The sequence below is a fragment of the Haemaphysalis longicornis genome, unplaced genomic scaffold (genome assembly GCF_048455015.1).
Source record: "Haemaphysalis longicornis isolate Haplotype H1 unplaced genomic scaffold, Haemaphysalis longicornis Haplotype H1 scaffold_27, whole genome shotgun sequence".
NCBI classification, from domain to species: domain Eukaryota; kingdom Metazoa; phylum Arthropoda; class Arachnida; order Ixodida; family Ixodidae; genus Haemaphysalis; species Haemaphysalis longicornis.
In genome coordinates this window covers 529,631-545,330 of record NW_027526325.1, presented here as the reverse complement: position 1 = coordinate 545,330, position 15,700 = coordinate 529,631, and the positions used below count along the sequence as shown (strand labels likewise).

At 48.0% G+C, this 15,700-nt stretch overlaps 1 protein-coding gene across 4 annotated transcripts in view; it reads left to right on the top strand.

Moving 5' to 3' along the window:
* Window positions 1-15,700, top strand: part of LOC144172915 (pancreatic triacylglycerol lipase-like) — a 356,275-nt gene that overhangs the window by 113,053 nt on the left and 227,522 nt on the right. For all 4 annotated transcript variants that reach the window (XR_013323130.1, XM_077701504.1, XM_077701503.1 and 1 more), the window contains exons 4-5: window positions 2,643-2,754; window positions 4,045-4,170. Coding sequence is in view for 3 of the 4 variants with exons in the window: in XM_077701504.1 (XP_077557630.1) it covers window positions 2,643-2,754; window positions 4,045-4,170 (238 nt within the window). In the remaining variant the exon portion in view is untranslated. The remainder of the gene's footprint in view (window positions 1-2,642; window positions 2,755-4,044; window positions 4,171-15,700) is intronic.

Sequence of the window (15,700 nt, the reverse complement as noted above, 5' to 3'; positions counted from 1 at the left end):
GTTACTCGTTATGCAAGATAGTATTTACAAGATGCGTCTCGCGAACTACCGGTCTTTGCTGCCAGAGCAGCTATTACGGTTGGCGAGAGGGCTGAGCACGTGGTGTGGCTAGGTTACGTAGGTCCCGTTGCGTATAATTAGGACATCGCAGCTTCAATCCTGCCGCCACTCCCGGTTGCCGCGCATTTCCTCCTGCCGTGCCTCTGCCTTGTGACAAGTCGGTCGCCAAATGTGGATCTGGTGCACTGGGCACTTCTATGATGAAATAAAATGCTTGGTTGGCGAGTTGGTTCATGCATTTCAAAGATTAAAAAGAACGCAAATACGGCGAATGCTCAACAGGGTAACCGCCTCTGACAGGACATGCCGCGAGAATGCTTCACCACCGGCAGGCAATGTAGCCATCGAGTGCGGACCCTTGAAAGCCTTGCGAGCGGCCCCTCACCTTTGTCCATCAGGTGGGACCAGCGGCCTTCTTGCCGCGTCGCCGCATTGCCGGGGGCGGAAGAGTCCGATGACCTGCTACAGGTGGTCAACGAGTGGAGCATCCACCGCAGAGCGCTAGTCCAGTCTACTGGTGTTTCTCTGTGCACGTCCTCATCGCTCTTTTTAGTTCCTTTAAACTCCGCATTTGACAGCTGCGAAAGGAGAAGCCACAATTCCGAGAATGGGGGCCAGCTGAACCACGGCCTCCGCAGCGCAAATCAAAGCGTGGGAGAAGACTGAGAGCGACGATCTTCAGCACAGAAAGAAACGCATATTTACCAGCAATATCACCAGAGAGAGACGGAGAGAGAGCAGCTGGTACCGGGACATTAGAACATGCTGGCTTGAGCCCAATCAGGCGACGATGAGATGGTGCAGTGGCGGAACAGCTGGTACCGGGACATTAGAACATGCTGGCTTGAGCCCAATCAGGCGACGATGAGATGGTGCAGTGGCGGAACAACCGGCCGTGTCCTGTGGCGTCTGTCCGCTGCACACTGCTCTCGCAGCCCGCTCTTGAAGAAAAGCTTTCTACCTCTACCAGCCAACGGTTCTTTGGCGGCGTGCGGGACAAGAAACTCCCAAAGCGGCGGTGGGAAGGCGGAGGGTTTCACTCACGCAGCACACTGTAGACGGCGCGGCGAATTCACCCAGCGTTCCCCGTGCGGCGGTGCCTGCTCGACGGCAGGCCCGTCGGCGGAACTGCTTTGTCGTCTGCTCTAGCGACAGTTGTTGTGGGCCTTTTTTGGCGCAGCTTCGCGTCCATATGACGCTTCCTTCGCACGCCTTGATTAACTTGTTCGACAGCCCCTCTTGGGTAACCCGGGCCCGAGGCAATTAAGTGGTCGTACGGCCAAGATACGTTAAGGATTGGTTTGCAGGGCGGGAAAGCAAAATGGACAAACCACATGCAGACATCTGGCCGCTAGGGAACCGCTATCTTTTACGCACTGCTTGCCATGAATGGGACTATGTTTTCTAAATTGGTGAATACCAATTCGGCTGTGTTTTCAGAGGTATTACAAAAGGCGAAAGGAGCAAGTGGTCCTGATAAATAGGGATTTTAAAAGTTCCCTGAGCTTTCTCGCAATTCTGAAACTTACTAAACTAACCAGTTTAAATCGGTGCAAATCAGGATCACTAAGCTCGCATGCCGAATTGTTTCAGTGTCTGGGCTTGCGTCACGCTGTGGTGTATCCCCGAGCTAGCACATCAGAATGGCTAGGTTCCGCTGTCTCACCCTTCTCCGTTTTCTTTCTCCCAATTCACGGCCGGGCTACACAAGCGGCGTCCGCCGCTCTAGCCCGGCCGTGACCGACGCTCGTGCATTCGGGACGCTGCCCCGCGAATTCCAGGTAACGGCTGTCAGATTTACTCTTTGTAGAGCCACGTGTGTGAATTAAAGTGACGTCGCATGGGAAATGGTCTTAGGTGTTGTTTAAAGCTTTGCTTTCCAACCACCTTCGGGGCGCGGAATGGAGCTAATTTTTTAAAAGTAGCGTTCTTTGCCGAGTATCCCCACAGCCGGGACCGTGTAACGCCCTTCATTTCCACAAAAATGCAGATTCCACCTGTCTTCGTTATAATAACTTAAACTGATATAATAGGGCGTTCGAAATTGTGAAAATTAAAAAAACTGAAATATATAAAATAATTAAGGAAAATGGCAAACCGTGTAACGCGATGCATTTCCATAATAATACAGATTTCACGAAAGTTCTAAATGTAATTGTTGTAATAACGTTAATGGAGATAATTGGCCGAAAGAAATTTTGAAAAACTACAAAATAAGAAAATATTTTAGCGCCAGCCACTATATCTTGAACTGGCGCAAACTGACTGGCTGAACTTTGTGTTTCAAACTTACGCGCACCTTCGGAACCTGTTGAATGAAATGAAGGCAGCATATAACTCTCACAACAACGGAGGGAGTTCAGATGCTGCGTAATTTTTTACATAAAATTTATTGGCGCCCTAGAAATCTTTCGAGGTTTTATGCGAACTGTTCTCTCCTGAGGCATGCTCTTTACGTTGCGTTGAGGCTAAAGTTGCGCGACCTGAGTACGGGTTTCTTAGTCAAGGTACCCCGTTTTTCTGCCGGTCACCAGTGGTGGAATTTAGCATAGAATCTACATGAACGCCATTTCTGTTCCCAGAATGCCACCGGAGCCAGCTGGAAGAGCTTCCACCTGATTGGCTGCAGCATTGGCGCGCACGTGGCGGGCTTTGCCGGGAAGTACCTCAAGGGGCAAGTCGGACGCATCACGGGTAGGAAGGCCGTAGACGCTCCTAGAACTGCTCAATTTTGTAAATGTTTGCAGACACGGATACAGGGATAGAAACTTTATTAGTCACTGCATGGTGGGTATGAATGAACCGCCGAGGGCTCTGATGACGTGGGCCGTCAGTTGCCGTTGTTTTAGATGTCTCATGGTCAGCCTGTGTCCCCCCCTCCCGCGTCCGCCGTCCGCGCTCCTGGAGTGACTGTGTTGCCGGTGTCTTCCTGGGCCGGCACGAGACGAGCACCCCCACTGCGCATGCTTGCCAGGCACTCCTGATGAGTTCCTGTGGCAGGATGCCCCTAGGGCTTGGCCAGCCAAATAATCCATCACGCGATAACTCGCGTTCAACCACCGTTGTCATCTTCTCGTAGGAAAACCCTGAGCACCACACCCCCACTGCGCATGCCTGGCCAGGCACCGCTGATGATGATTGTGGCAGGATGCCCCTAGAGAGTGGCCAACCAAACAATCCATTACGAGGTAGCTTCACGTTCAACCACCGTCGTCATTTTCCGTAGGGGAACCCTGAGTAGTATGCGAGACATTTCTTCTCTTCTCTCCGAAGCTCCTCTCCTCTTCGGAATTGCGGAACAAATGGCAACACCTGCGGCTCCGTGCGCGATAATGCGAAGCAGCTTAGGGTTAGAGGTGCGATGGTAGCCGCTGCATGCTCCGCTGGGGGCGCCACTGTAGCTCCGCGGTATAAGTGACGCGAGCGCGCGCTTTGCTCCCCTCATTCTCCTCCCGCAACGCCGCGATCGAACTGAAAACGAATGGGAACTTGAGTCGACCCCATGGCTGCTTCGCATACTACTCAGGGTTCCCCCATACGGGAATATGGTGAAATTTTTTGGAGATTCGCCGCATCAGCCAGCCACTCTCTGGTGTAATTGTGTGCTTGGGCTGTGGAGACAGAAGAGACGTAGTACTGCCTTGTCGTTTCCACGTGCTGGGCGTCTTCAGCCGGTGGTTTTCAAATTTGGCGTCGCACATTCCACGCCAGCGTCGCACGCCGATGTGTCTGCCCAAATCCGGCATCGCGCATTGCTGCCTTGGATTTCTATGGGAGCGTGATGAAAGAAGTATTTGCGTTTTTCTCTCTGTAAGGTGGTGTATTCCTCTTGCGCAGAGTAATGTTGAATGCACAACTGCAGCACTGAAGTTGGGCGAACGAATTTATCTTCCCTCAGCCCGACCTCAAGATCGGGGTAAGGGAAGATAAATTCCACGCCTAAGAACTCTCTCACCGGACTATCGGGTCCACCAAAATTCGCAGGCTTGGATCCCGCATCTCCGCGCTACAGGAACCTGCCGCCGCAGAAGCGTCTGCATCGTACAGACGCAGAGTTCGTGGACGTTATCCACACTGACATCTACGGCGTGGTTCCCTTCGGTGGTTTCGGTAAGCATGTACCTCAGCAGAGAAAATTCCAGCACCCCCCAGCATAAGGTGCTGTGGGCACTAACAATGCCTAACCTGCTGAATAAGCTTGAAATAGGGGCGTTAAACAGGATTTCGGAGACTGCCACATTAATGCGCAACCTCTGGAGCACAATCCAAGAAACGACCTCGTAAAGAATTGGTTTTAAAGCGGTACGTATTAGTCAGTGATCATCACCCAAAAGTGCCAGGTATATGACCTTGGGCTTTGGCTTTCGCCTCGCGCCTAACAGCACTGTGGCGGCTACGGGGAGGAGAGAGAGGCACACTGTATCTAAAATTTCGTCTACGGGAGTCCCTGGTTGGCGGAGGATGCGATGTTCTCCGCAACCGGTTGGTTAGCGTCAACTGCACTTCCGGGTCGGACCTCTCCAGGGCCCGCTCCCAATATGAGCGGGAAAGAGATTATGGTCGTGAAGACACTCGCAGAGAGTGAGAGCGCGTGTGTGGGGGCGAGACATTGAGGCCAGTGAGGTGAAGGGTGGAAAATGGGGTCGATGCGATGAAGGATGGTTCGGCGTGTGGTAGGAGGAGCCGCCAGTGGCCATTGGCCTCCTGAGTAAGCGATAGGTGTTGGGGAGGGTACTTCCTACATAAGTGTTAAGTGACGTCCCGGTACCAGAGCAGAGCGTCCCGCAAGGGGAGGGTGCCCTAGATAGAATAAAAAAGAAGGGCCTGCTCGGACGACAAGAGCTCGAGCTGCACAGTGGGCTGCCTCATTGGCCTTTCTTCCGGTGTGGTCCGGGGTCCATAGCATGGACACGGGATGGCACAGTGTTCTATGGGAGAGAACCTGCATAGAATTGCGGAAAGTAGTCCGACGGTGAAGTTGCGAATCGCCGATTGCGAGTTCGAAAACACAACTCTGGGTTTGGGAAAGTAAACTAGAAAGTGTAGTTTTCACACAACTCAAGGCAATATGCTTTCGCCTACTGCTGTTTGCGCGCGTTCACATTCTTGCTCGCCTCCACACTGCCCGCGCTCTTGAGTGAGCTTTGTGATTTCAGAGCAAGGCAAGGGGCTGAAATGCTACACGCTTGGCCTCAACTACTTTTGGAAGGACCAAGAACTTGCGGTCCGCTTGCCTTTCTTCGACGCGGCGCAGTTGCGTGGAACAGGCCTGTCCCTGGCGGCAGTGGTGTAGCCAGGAATTTTTTTCGGGGGGGGGGGGGGGCGCCCACGCTTGGTCGTTTTTTAAACGAAGCTTGAAGTAACTTACTTGAAAGCGCTATGTGTGTATGCAAAAACGCCATACCGTGAAGACCACATTGGTGGCTCTGATGATTACCTGAATTCACGTTTGAAGGCTAGGCCAAGGGCAGGGATTGGCCGAACAACAGGCTGGCACGCGCACGTCAGCGTAATCCTGAGCGTCGTGCACACCCCGAAGTTCGTCAGGCGGAGGCCAACAAACGACGATGTCCTCAGTTGTGGTTGCGCGTGGCGTGTTTACCACGAAGACCTGCGTGTTTCACATTTTTCTTCAGGAAAAGGACGACAAATTTTTCTACACACCTATGAAGTACAGCCGAGCATCATTTGAAGGCTATCACGGGAGCATCGACGGGCCAAGTGGGCCAAGGGCCTAGCGGGTCGTTTCGGAACCATGAAAATCAAGGCAACGCACTCTTTCCATGAGTAGCGGTCCCATGCTACAACAATGGCGCCGCAAACAATTTGCCACCATGTCTGTTTTAAGCTTTACATTCGCTCTTATCGAGCACAGACTTGGTTGCATTTTATCTACACCGACGATAACGAAATTAGGACGGAAGATGTGCTAAAGCTCGTGTTCGTGTGCTTCATTTGCATAAGTTGAGTTCTCGCGATAACCTTCAAATCGCACTCTGCCGTACTTGCGGAACATTCGCATAATATGGCAGCGAAGCAAGCAAACATGCGTCTTCGTCTTTAAGTAATCACCTTTTGATTATTTTTATGTGCTCGTACCATCCAAGACCGCGACGCAACAGCAGAGCCAACGCCAGGGGCATAAGCACCCAAACCCACCGGGACAATTATTACAAACTACACAAAATTAACTATTCGGCAGAGAACCGTGGCCACAGAATCACTCTCCGTACCAAGACGAACGCAACGCAAACATGGACGCCCTTTTTACAATCCAAGAGCTACAGGGGTACCTGCATGCAGGACATAATTATAAATAAACTACTACGAAACCTGAACGAAGACACTCAGGAATCCATCCTGGCTCCTTTCAACAAACATTGGCTAGCTGGCACCCTACCGCCACAGTGGAGGCACGCCGACTTAACACTGACGCCCGAACCTCACAAATGAATCGACATTGAAAACATTCGACAGATCTCGCTCACATCATGCTTTGGAAAGCTGCTTGAAAATCTGGTGAACCGCCGACTGACAGGACCTCTTAACGATAATAACCTCTAGCCTCACGCAAAGTTTGGATTCCACTCCTATATACCTACCAGGATGTATTGCTACGGCCGAAAGAACAAATTGTCGACATCAGCAAACAACCCCCCGTACCATACTGACTCGAGACGCCTTCGACAACCTCACCCACGCAGGGAAACTTTCAAGGGCTCTGAGACACAAACTGCGGAGAAGCGACGTAGAACTTTGTAGGGGTGTTCCTGTCAGGCCGTACCGCTAAAGCTCGATGGGTCCAATACAAACGGACACATTCTCAACACCGGAGAAAGGCACACCTCAAGGCTCTGTTATTTCCGCCCTACTCTTTGATATTACCCTGCTTGCTTCAACTGCCTTCCAAGAGTTTAGACATCCCGGAACTGCATCACGCCTTTTACGCCGATGATCTTACAATATGGACGAACACGGATCAGCCGGAGAACAGCAGGACAGACTTCAACAGGCCATACACTGCGGGACGGAGTACGTAGAAAGTCGGGGACTTGCGTGCGCCTCTACAAAGTCAGCTTTACTTCAGGCGCGCACACGAGCTAGACCACCGATACCGACGCCCAACTCAATCGTCAGCATCGCATCCAGCGCGGTACCTCCAGTAACATCTCTTGGTAGTTTGGGAGTACCATTTCATGCAGACGGCTCAGGTATCGCCTCGCTACCCCAACTAATCCGACGGATGTACTATTATGAGCAATATGAAAGGGAACACAGGAACGCATGGCAAACAGCCTCGAAACAGACTCGGGGCGATAATCGGATGGCGCTGTGAAAAACCAAGGGGGAAAGGAGGGCGCTCTTCCATTAACTGTTGGCACTCCCACCACTCTGGCATTCCTACAAAGCAGCAGTTTACGTCATTTCGCCGATAATATGGTACCGTACGACAGCCGATAAGACGCAGAGCGGGAATGGGAACAGTTGTTAGAACAGCGTCCCTCTTTCCACTTTGTTTCCGACGGCGGCCGCTGCGTTTCACTCATAGTTGGGTCTGAGGGTGTTTTCCACGCGCTCCTGTGTTCCCTTTCATATTGCTCATAATAGTACACCCAGCAGGGCGGTCTTAAATAGAAAGACGCGTGCAGCGTTGTTCAAGCTAAGCACTGCTGACAAGCCACATCGTTTATGGCACCGCTTACGTGCAACTACGCCCCTAAGAAGACTCTAAAATAGACGTCCTAATTAGATGATTAGACGCCCTAATAACAAAAAAGATTTAAAAAGATATCTCATCCTGAATAATGATTAATATGCCTTTTTTTTTTCTTTTTTTTTTTACAAATTGCATGTTTATGTAGTATCTCCTGTTCAATGTTCCTGACTTAAACTACCCCATTTATGTTAGTGAAAGAATTTCGTTGATGCCTTGTTGTTAAAACGTGTATATTTAGTGACAAAATTTTATTTCTCGTTCCCAGTATGTACACCTTCTCGGTATATGTGAAATGTTAACTAGGTAAGATTATTCTGTCATACGTGTGCTCCTCTAAATTTTTAACATGAATTTCTTTCTTGTGTTTTTATGAATGCATATAACAATGCAAACGTTGCCCACGTGTATTTTTATGCTTTTTTTAATCTTTGCTTTCTTTGCTCCGTGCCAAATAATGGGCAAGAAACCCGTCAAGCTACTTTGCTGTAGCTTTTTGTTCTTGTCCAAGCATTTTTTCTAGTTTGTTTGTGTAACAGGAAAGAATGTGAAAAAATAAAGTTGAAAAGTTGAAAAGTTGGAAATCATGCGCCCGGAATACAACGAAGGGTTCTCCCTTCAACAACAGGATACTTAAGCAAAAACTTCACCAACAACCCGTGTATCCATTACACCCATGTCGCCAGAAACCCCAGCCGGCACGCCCGCGTTGCAGCAGTCGTGGGTTTGGAAGGAACAGCAATCACAGCTGCAACATGCAGTCAAAACAACCGACACCCACTTCGTAGAAGAAACAGCCATAGTTGTAGCGGCCACTTCCAGCAAAAAGGGAACAATTTCCGTCATCACTGACTCACAACAGGCGTGCCGGCGTTACCTATCAGGGCGAATATCTCTTCATGCGCTCACACTTCTACAACACGCAAAACCTCTACCGACCATTCACATTGTTTGGACGCCTGGCGATGCCTTCCTCCGCGGGAATGAGATGGCTCACGCCACGACATTTTACACCGAGCATTCTCAACGGAGGGCGACGACTCACCTCCAATCGCCTCCGCCAGCCACTCAGTTCGAAAAACATTCACGGGCATTATCGCCAAGAATGCCTCATTTACATGCACCATCACTCAATACACAAGACTCACAAGAATGTGGCGCCGAATCCCAACACAGACTTACTACAACATGACAAGTTTACATCACATGTCACGTGTGAGATTAGTTTTTCTTACAACTGTACCACATGCACTACACCAAACACCACCAATCACCTCCTGTGAGAGTGCGTCAAACATCCCAACCCAATTGGAGCAGCGGCTGCATAGGCCGACCAGCTCCCTGCGTGAGGATCAAGAGTGCCTGATCTCCCGGGCGCTGGGGGGCCTGGAATGAGGCCACCACTTCTTTACACCTCCCCTTTCCTTGAAAAAAAAAAATACATGCTGTTGTTCCTTCTCTCCTCGTGACGTCACCAAGTATCCACACTCAGCGGAGCGCCTTATTGCACTGCTGTTGAGTGATCACATTATTGCACGTTTCTTGAATCTGCTTCTATTTTTAGGTGTTTAGTCGAACTGACATGGTTTCACTAAACTGCGCTTAGGCAAACGCAGAATGCTGATTCTAACCAAGGGGGTGGCCAACGAATCAGTGGAATAGGGCCAAAAAACACAAAGCTCCGCAATAAAGATAATTTTTTTGACGTGGAGGCAATACTAGGTATGCAGAAGGCAATGCTTTTCATAAAGAAGATTTTATTCAACTGCAGTAGTCAATGAAAGGCGATGTCGCTAGGAAAATAAACACGTCAAGGATTGGTATGGAGTTGACTAGACAAAATAAAGTTACATGTTTTGTCATGTTATTACACTTTGTACCATAGCAAAGACAACAAATAACAAAATATAACTCCTAAATCGAGACCACATGTTTGTCCGTATGAGGCTTTTCCAGCAGTTTCATCGTTTTGCGGCCGTGTTGTTCTGCCAGAGAAACAGTACGACCACCTCGATCGGCTTGCTTTGGGTTCCCGCCGCAGCCCCGCGCGTCTGGCGCGAAATGCAGCAGGAGCTGACGGAGCTGTGTACAAGTTTACATGTAGTGCAGCATCTGGAGCGGCCAGGGGAATCAGGCCTTCGCTTAGTCTTTGTTTTCAGTTTTGCATGAACGAGCAAGTCAGTAAAACTGCAGTATACACGCCTGCAGGCGACTTCAGGTGGTTTTTTTAAGGGACTTCAACCACACGAAAACCTGGCATGAAAAACTTCCACGGGCCCGGTGTGAGGCACACCGGGCCCGTGGCTACGCTCCTGCTTGCCGGGTTCGCAAAAAGAACTGTAGCAGTTAGAATCGCAGAGAGAATGACAGCAGTTATTTGGTCGCTGCTGCCACTTGCAGTGCAGACGCTTATCCCAAGCGTAAATTGTCACCCCACTGTTATCCACTTTCACGCATGTGTAAATTTGTTTTCGCCAAGAGTTTCATTCTGACGAGCGGCGGCCAGCTGTAGTTGCTGCGGTTAGCGCCGATTCCGGCGTGCACGAAGCCCTGTGTTGCCCTTGCTCGCTGCGTCGCGGCCAGTGCTACGATAGCCGCGACTACGCAGCTCTGCGCTTGCAGAAAACGCTTCATCCTTTTCCATTCCTTGCGAACATGGCCCATTCCATTGTGAATGATCCGGTGAATACGCAAAAAAAGCAAAGATCCCGCGACGGGTAGCGGAAATCAGCATTGGTACCTGCATTGACACGCAGCGGCGAAGGGCGCACACAAGCGTCTGTGTCAACGACGGTGTCGTGCACCGGCGTGGCAGGACGCAACGGTCGATGCCCGAAGGAATGGACGCGTGGTTAGGAGGCCCGAAGGGCAGCGTTATTACCCTGAGTGGGCGCGACCAGCTGGATGGCGGAGTGGCGGATGGCGAGAGCCTTCCCCCAAATCTGCAATAAAATGAGCGGTGACCGGAAACGTCAGCCCGATGTTGCGCCGTGCTATCATTTCAACCGAATGGCAATTAATCGAGCATCAGCACGTTTTGCTTGGAGTAATAAACTAGTCTGGGTCGCATTTGTGGCTGCATTGCAAAGTTTGGCCGACGTGATTGCCCGTTCAATGTACAGTGGAAATGCGCGTCTTTGTGGGTTGCGGACACGAAGCAAGAATGGTCCGTGGTTGCGGACGAGCAAACACTGTGCGCCATTCGCGGCCGCTGCAGCAACGGCCGTGATGACGTCGGAATGGTCACCAATGTGCTTCTATGCCATCACTGCGTGAACAATAATTTTTGCTTTGAAGCGTATTGTGATTAATGCGAAATTTGTGATCGTTTATTCACGCATTTAACGGGTTAGAAATGCTATCAATTCATCAAATGTAGCCCTTCGTACTTTCTACATTGTACTCATCGTTGACGTGAGAAAGTCTGAGGAGGTCGGCGCAAGTCGAATTGTACTTTCGCACTCCCTTTCGTCTGTCGAAAATGCCCGCAAATCAGCCGAAGAACCCTGCTAGCATGGCCTTCTCATTCCGCACTCTTAAGAAAAAGGTGGTAGCATTTTTTAACAGAAAACTAACAGTTACTTCTCACAGCATCCACTAATTACATAGTTACTGGAGGTAGTTAATGTAGTACTAGTAAGTTTACTAACTGATTTGATTGATTGTTGAGTTTAATGCGCCGACGCAACGCAGGTGATGAGGCGCGCCGTAGTGGAGGGCTCCGGATTAATTTTGTCCCCCTGGGGATCTTTAACGCGCGCCGAAATCTGGTACACACGGGCGTGTTTGCTTTTCGCCTCCATCAGAAATAATCGGAATCGAACCCGCGACCTCGTGCTCAGCAGCGCAACGCCTTAGCCACTGAGTGACCGCGGCAGGCAAGTGTACTAACTGAAGCAGTTAGTAAGCATCACTACCTTCAGAAGAAATGTCCTAGTGGAGAACACTCCCCTTAGCTTCATGCTTTTACTAGCTAGCAATTCAAAACCTAGTAAAAAGCGCGACCTTAATCTAGCATCTTTTTCACGCACTTTTTGGCTGAAAAGGGTGTAAGAAGGGTGTCCCATAGCGCCCACCTCTAAAAGGTGTTTTGATTGACAAAGGGGCTAAGGATGAAATAAGGGTGGGCTTGTGAACACCTCCCGCCAAAAAAATTACAGCCGTTCCACTCAATGTCAAAGCTGTCGAAAGAGCAGAGCAGTGATTCGCCCTAATGGGGTGTGGCGGCGTTATCCGCTCACTGCTACCACCCATCACGCTCTTCGCCTTCCTGTCTCACTCCTCTCTTGGTGAATTATACGGAGGCTTTCACAATGCAATTCAAATTTCCCCAATTGGCCCCCTGCTTGGAACAGCGCGAGCGGGATCTCGTAAGTGCCGGCGCCTTACTGCCCACTTTGCAACGCGTCGTTCTTGGCGGACACCTTTTTCGGTTAGCCAACCCAACAGGCCTTCCTAACTAAATGGGCGCGGGGACTGCCGATCAGTCACGTATATTTTGCCTCAAATGTACCTGCAGTTTTCTTTGCGCCAAACAGCGGGGAGACGCATGACAAGCGCCGGCGGTTCAGGAGTTTCGAACGGTCATGTATAAACCGCTTGTTTTTCGAAGCTTGTGTGGGATGCCGTTACAGCTAGCCGTGGGTGTCATAATTGGGTCCGTACTCTCGCTGCGCCGCTTGTATCCGACAGTCGCTTGACAGCGAACAGCGTTACAGCTAACGTGCTACGACGACAAGGCAAGCCCCTATAGGGCTCAGTACTTAAAATGAAGGTGTAAGGCTTTTGAGCACTCTAGCGCAAGGGTCTGGGCAGCGCAGCTACACGTGACAAGGTGCATCGGCTTACCGCGCAGCATGACATGCAGGCACACTCAACACACATATACCACACTTGGACCACAAATGTATTGAGCAAGAAAGCCGACGAGATGCATGGGGAGAGCGAACACTTACTTTCTACCCTTACAAATATATCTACTCTTCTTGCTTTTAGAGCCAGCAGATGAAAGTCCTGTAATAGAGGCGGTGGTCTTGTTGCAAAAATCAAATATTTCGGTGCTAATTTCGGAATTATGCAGTTTAATGTTAGCATATACAAGTCAGCATGCCGATGCGTAAAATATACTAAATCCTGAGCTGGAGTGTGAAAAACTCGGTAGTTATTACGTTCGATAAGTGATACAATTTCGCTAGCATCAATTAATCTTAGTATAAAAGGAGCAGCAGTCACAAAGCGCACGGTATTGACTAGTAACGATAGGAATTAGGGTCCACACTTAGTGGCAGAACCTACGAACCGTTCTTCGGGGTAGGAAAGCTCCTAAGGAGTTAGAAATACAGAAGTTACTACCCTGTATCGACGGGGAGGCGGAGTTGCTATTTATGTTGACACAACTCTTAATTTCGAACTGGTTTCCCAGTTTTCGGAAATTGCGAATTATTATGGAATGTTAACTGTTGAGCTAAACCGAGATATTGTGTCTGTTGTGTACAGGCCCCCCAGTGGTAACGCTTTACCTTTTTTTTTTGAGTTTTATGAAACTTTTCTCGACTATGTGAATACGAACAATCTACGACTTATCAGCGCCGGTGACTTTAATATTCATTACTCTGAACATTCAACGCTTGCAGATACGCTACATACCATCGTTAACTCAAACGGTTTTGCTAACAGAATCACAACGCCAACTCGTATGACAGCGCTTTCCTCGTCCATTCTTGACTTGATTATCACTAACCTTGACACAGCTGTTTTTGACACTGGAACAATTACATCTGACATCAGTGATCGTTGCCCGGTTTTCGCATTATATTGCGCAGAGAACACACATACATCTCGCAGTTATAAAGCAGTTCGTGTGCAATATGTGACCAACGAAGGCTTAGAACGTTTCATACAAGATATCAACATTCATGACTGGTCTAGCGTTTTAAACGAAAGTAATGTGAACCTTGCCTACCGAGAATTCGTTCAATCTTTCGCACAGATATACACTTCTCACTTTCCTTTCAAGTCCCTCAAACCTACTAAGAAGATTAAAAAACCGTGGGTTACCAAAACACATCTGGCTATGATAAAGAAGAAAAATCGTCTGTACCATCGGTTTCTTATCATGAGATTGCCGGCATTGTATGAGGAATTTAAGAAAACAAGAAATGCACTCAATGCGCAGCTTAAGCGAGCAAAGCAAGATTCGAGCACACAAAAGATCGTTTCCCGAGAGCATAGTGTGCAACAATGTCGAACTGACCGGCGAAGCCATGGCCCAACATTTCAACGAATATTTCGTAAATATCGTCCCTCCTGTTAATGACGTCGTAGCCTTAGATAACCACATTACAGAGGCCATCGGAAGCTTTTTTCTTACGCCTACTGATCAGCAAGAAGTTTATTCTACATTTATGAACCTTTCTAACAGCAAAGCCTTAGACACTGACAACCTACAAATAAAACCCATAAAATTTGTCGTACAATCAACTGCCCCAGTGCTTACTTACATTTATAATTTATGTTTTGAAAGTGGCATATTTCCTGATGCTATGAAGAAAAGTAGGGTTTCGGTGATACATAAAAGTGGGGATAAAACTAACAGATCAAATTATCGACCTTTATCCGTAATTTCGGTGTTTTCTAAAGCAATGGAAAAGTTGCTGCTATCCCGACTGAGAAGTTTTCTTCACACAGGCAACATTTTATGTGATGCACAATTTGGTTTCCTAAAAAATAAATCAACTGAGAAAGCTCTCTTAACAATCAAAGAAAACTTTTTGCAAAATATTGAAAACAAGCATTAAACTCTCGGCCTTTTCATAGATTTTACGAAGGCTTTTGATTCTCTTAATCATGATATACTAATACACAAACCAAGGCTTAATGGTATACGTGGAACTCCGTTATCGCTACTCCAGTCTTACTTAACCAACAGGCACCAATGCATTTGTATTGATGATAACATTTCATCCTTTTTGCCCACAACAACGGTTGTACCGCAGGGAAGTGTACTAGGACCCCTGCTTTTCAATGTGTTCATTAATGATATCGTAAAAATTGACTCGGAAGCAAAATTTATAATGTATGCTTACGACTGTACTTTACTGATATCTGGTAAATATGAAGATAATTTAATAATGAAATGTAACGGTATTCTCGAAAGGTTGCAATCATAGTCCCAATCCAGCAGAATAAATATAAACCCAGCAAAAACAAGGGTAGTTATATTTAGAGCAAAACACAAACCAGTGAAACTAAAACATATCATTAAATATTCAAACAGTATCATTGAAATAGTAAATGAAATAAAAATTCTTGGTGTCACCTTTTCAGCATGCCTCAGTTGGGATACCCACATCAGTAACATTTGTAAAAAACTTTCTTCAGCAACAGGGGCATTGGCCCGCACCCGGTCACTACTGCCTTGAAAAGTAAAATTGAAACTCTACTTTGCATTATTTGAATCCCACCTCAATTACTGCAGCCAAGTCTGGGCAACCACGACAAAAAGAAATATAACAAAAATTTAAATACTGCAAAAAAAAAACAATGCGGCTCATTTCAGGTGTGCATTATTTATCACCAACAGCCGGTATATTTATTTCCTATATTATTATAGCTTTTCAGCATATGTATTATTTCCGCATCGTACGCTCCTTTTATTTTTCATCCGTCCCATCAAAAAACTTTTTATCGTCTACACCATTGCTAACGCACACAACAAACGTAGTAAACACGCGCAACACTGACATCTGGCACATACCCCGCTTTCGTACAAACTACAAGCTACAATCTCTTCGGCATAACCTTCCTGATATTCTTAACAGATTTAAAGCAGTACAACATTTTTCATTTAAGGAAACCCATCGATATTTTGTAGACTTGATACTACTCGATGAGAGTTGAATTATTTATGGTGTTTTTACTGTTTCA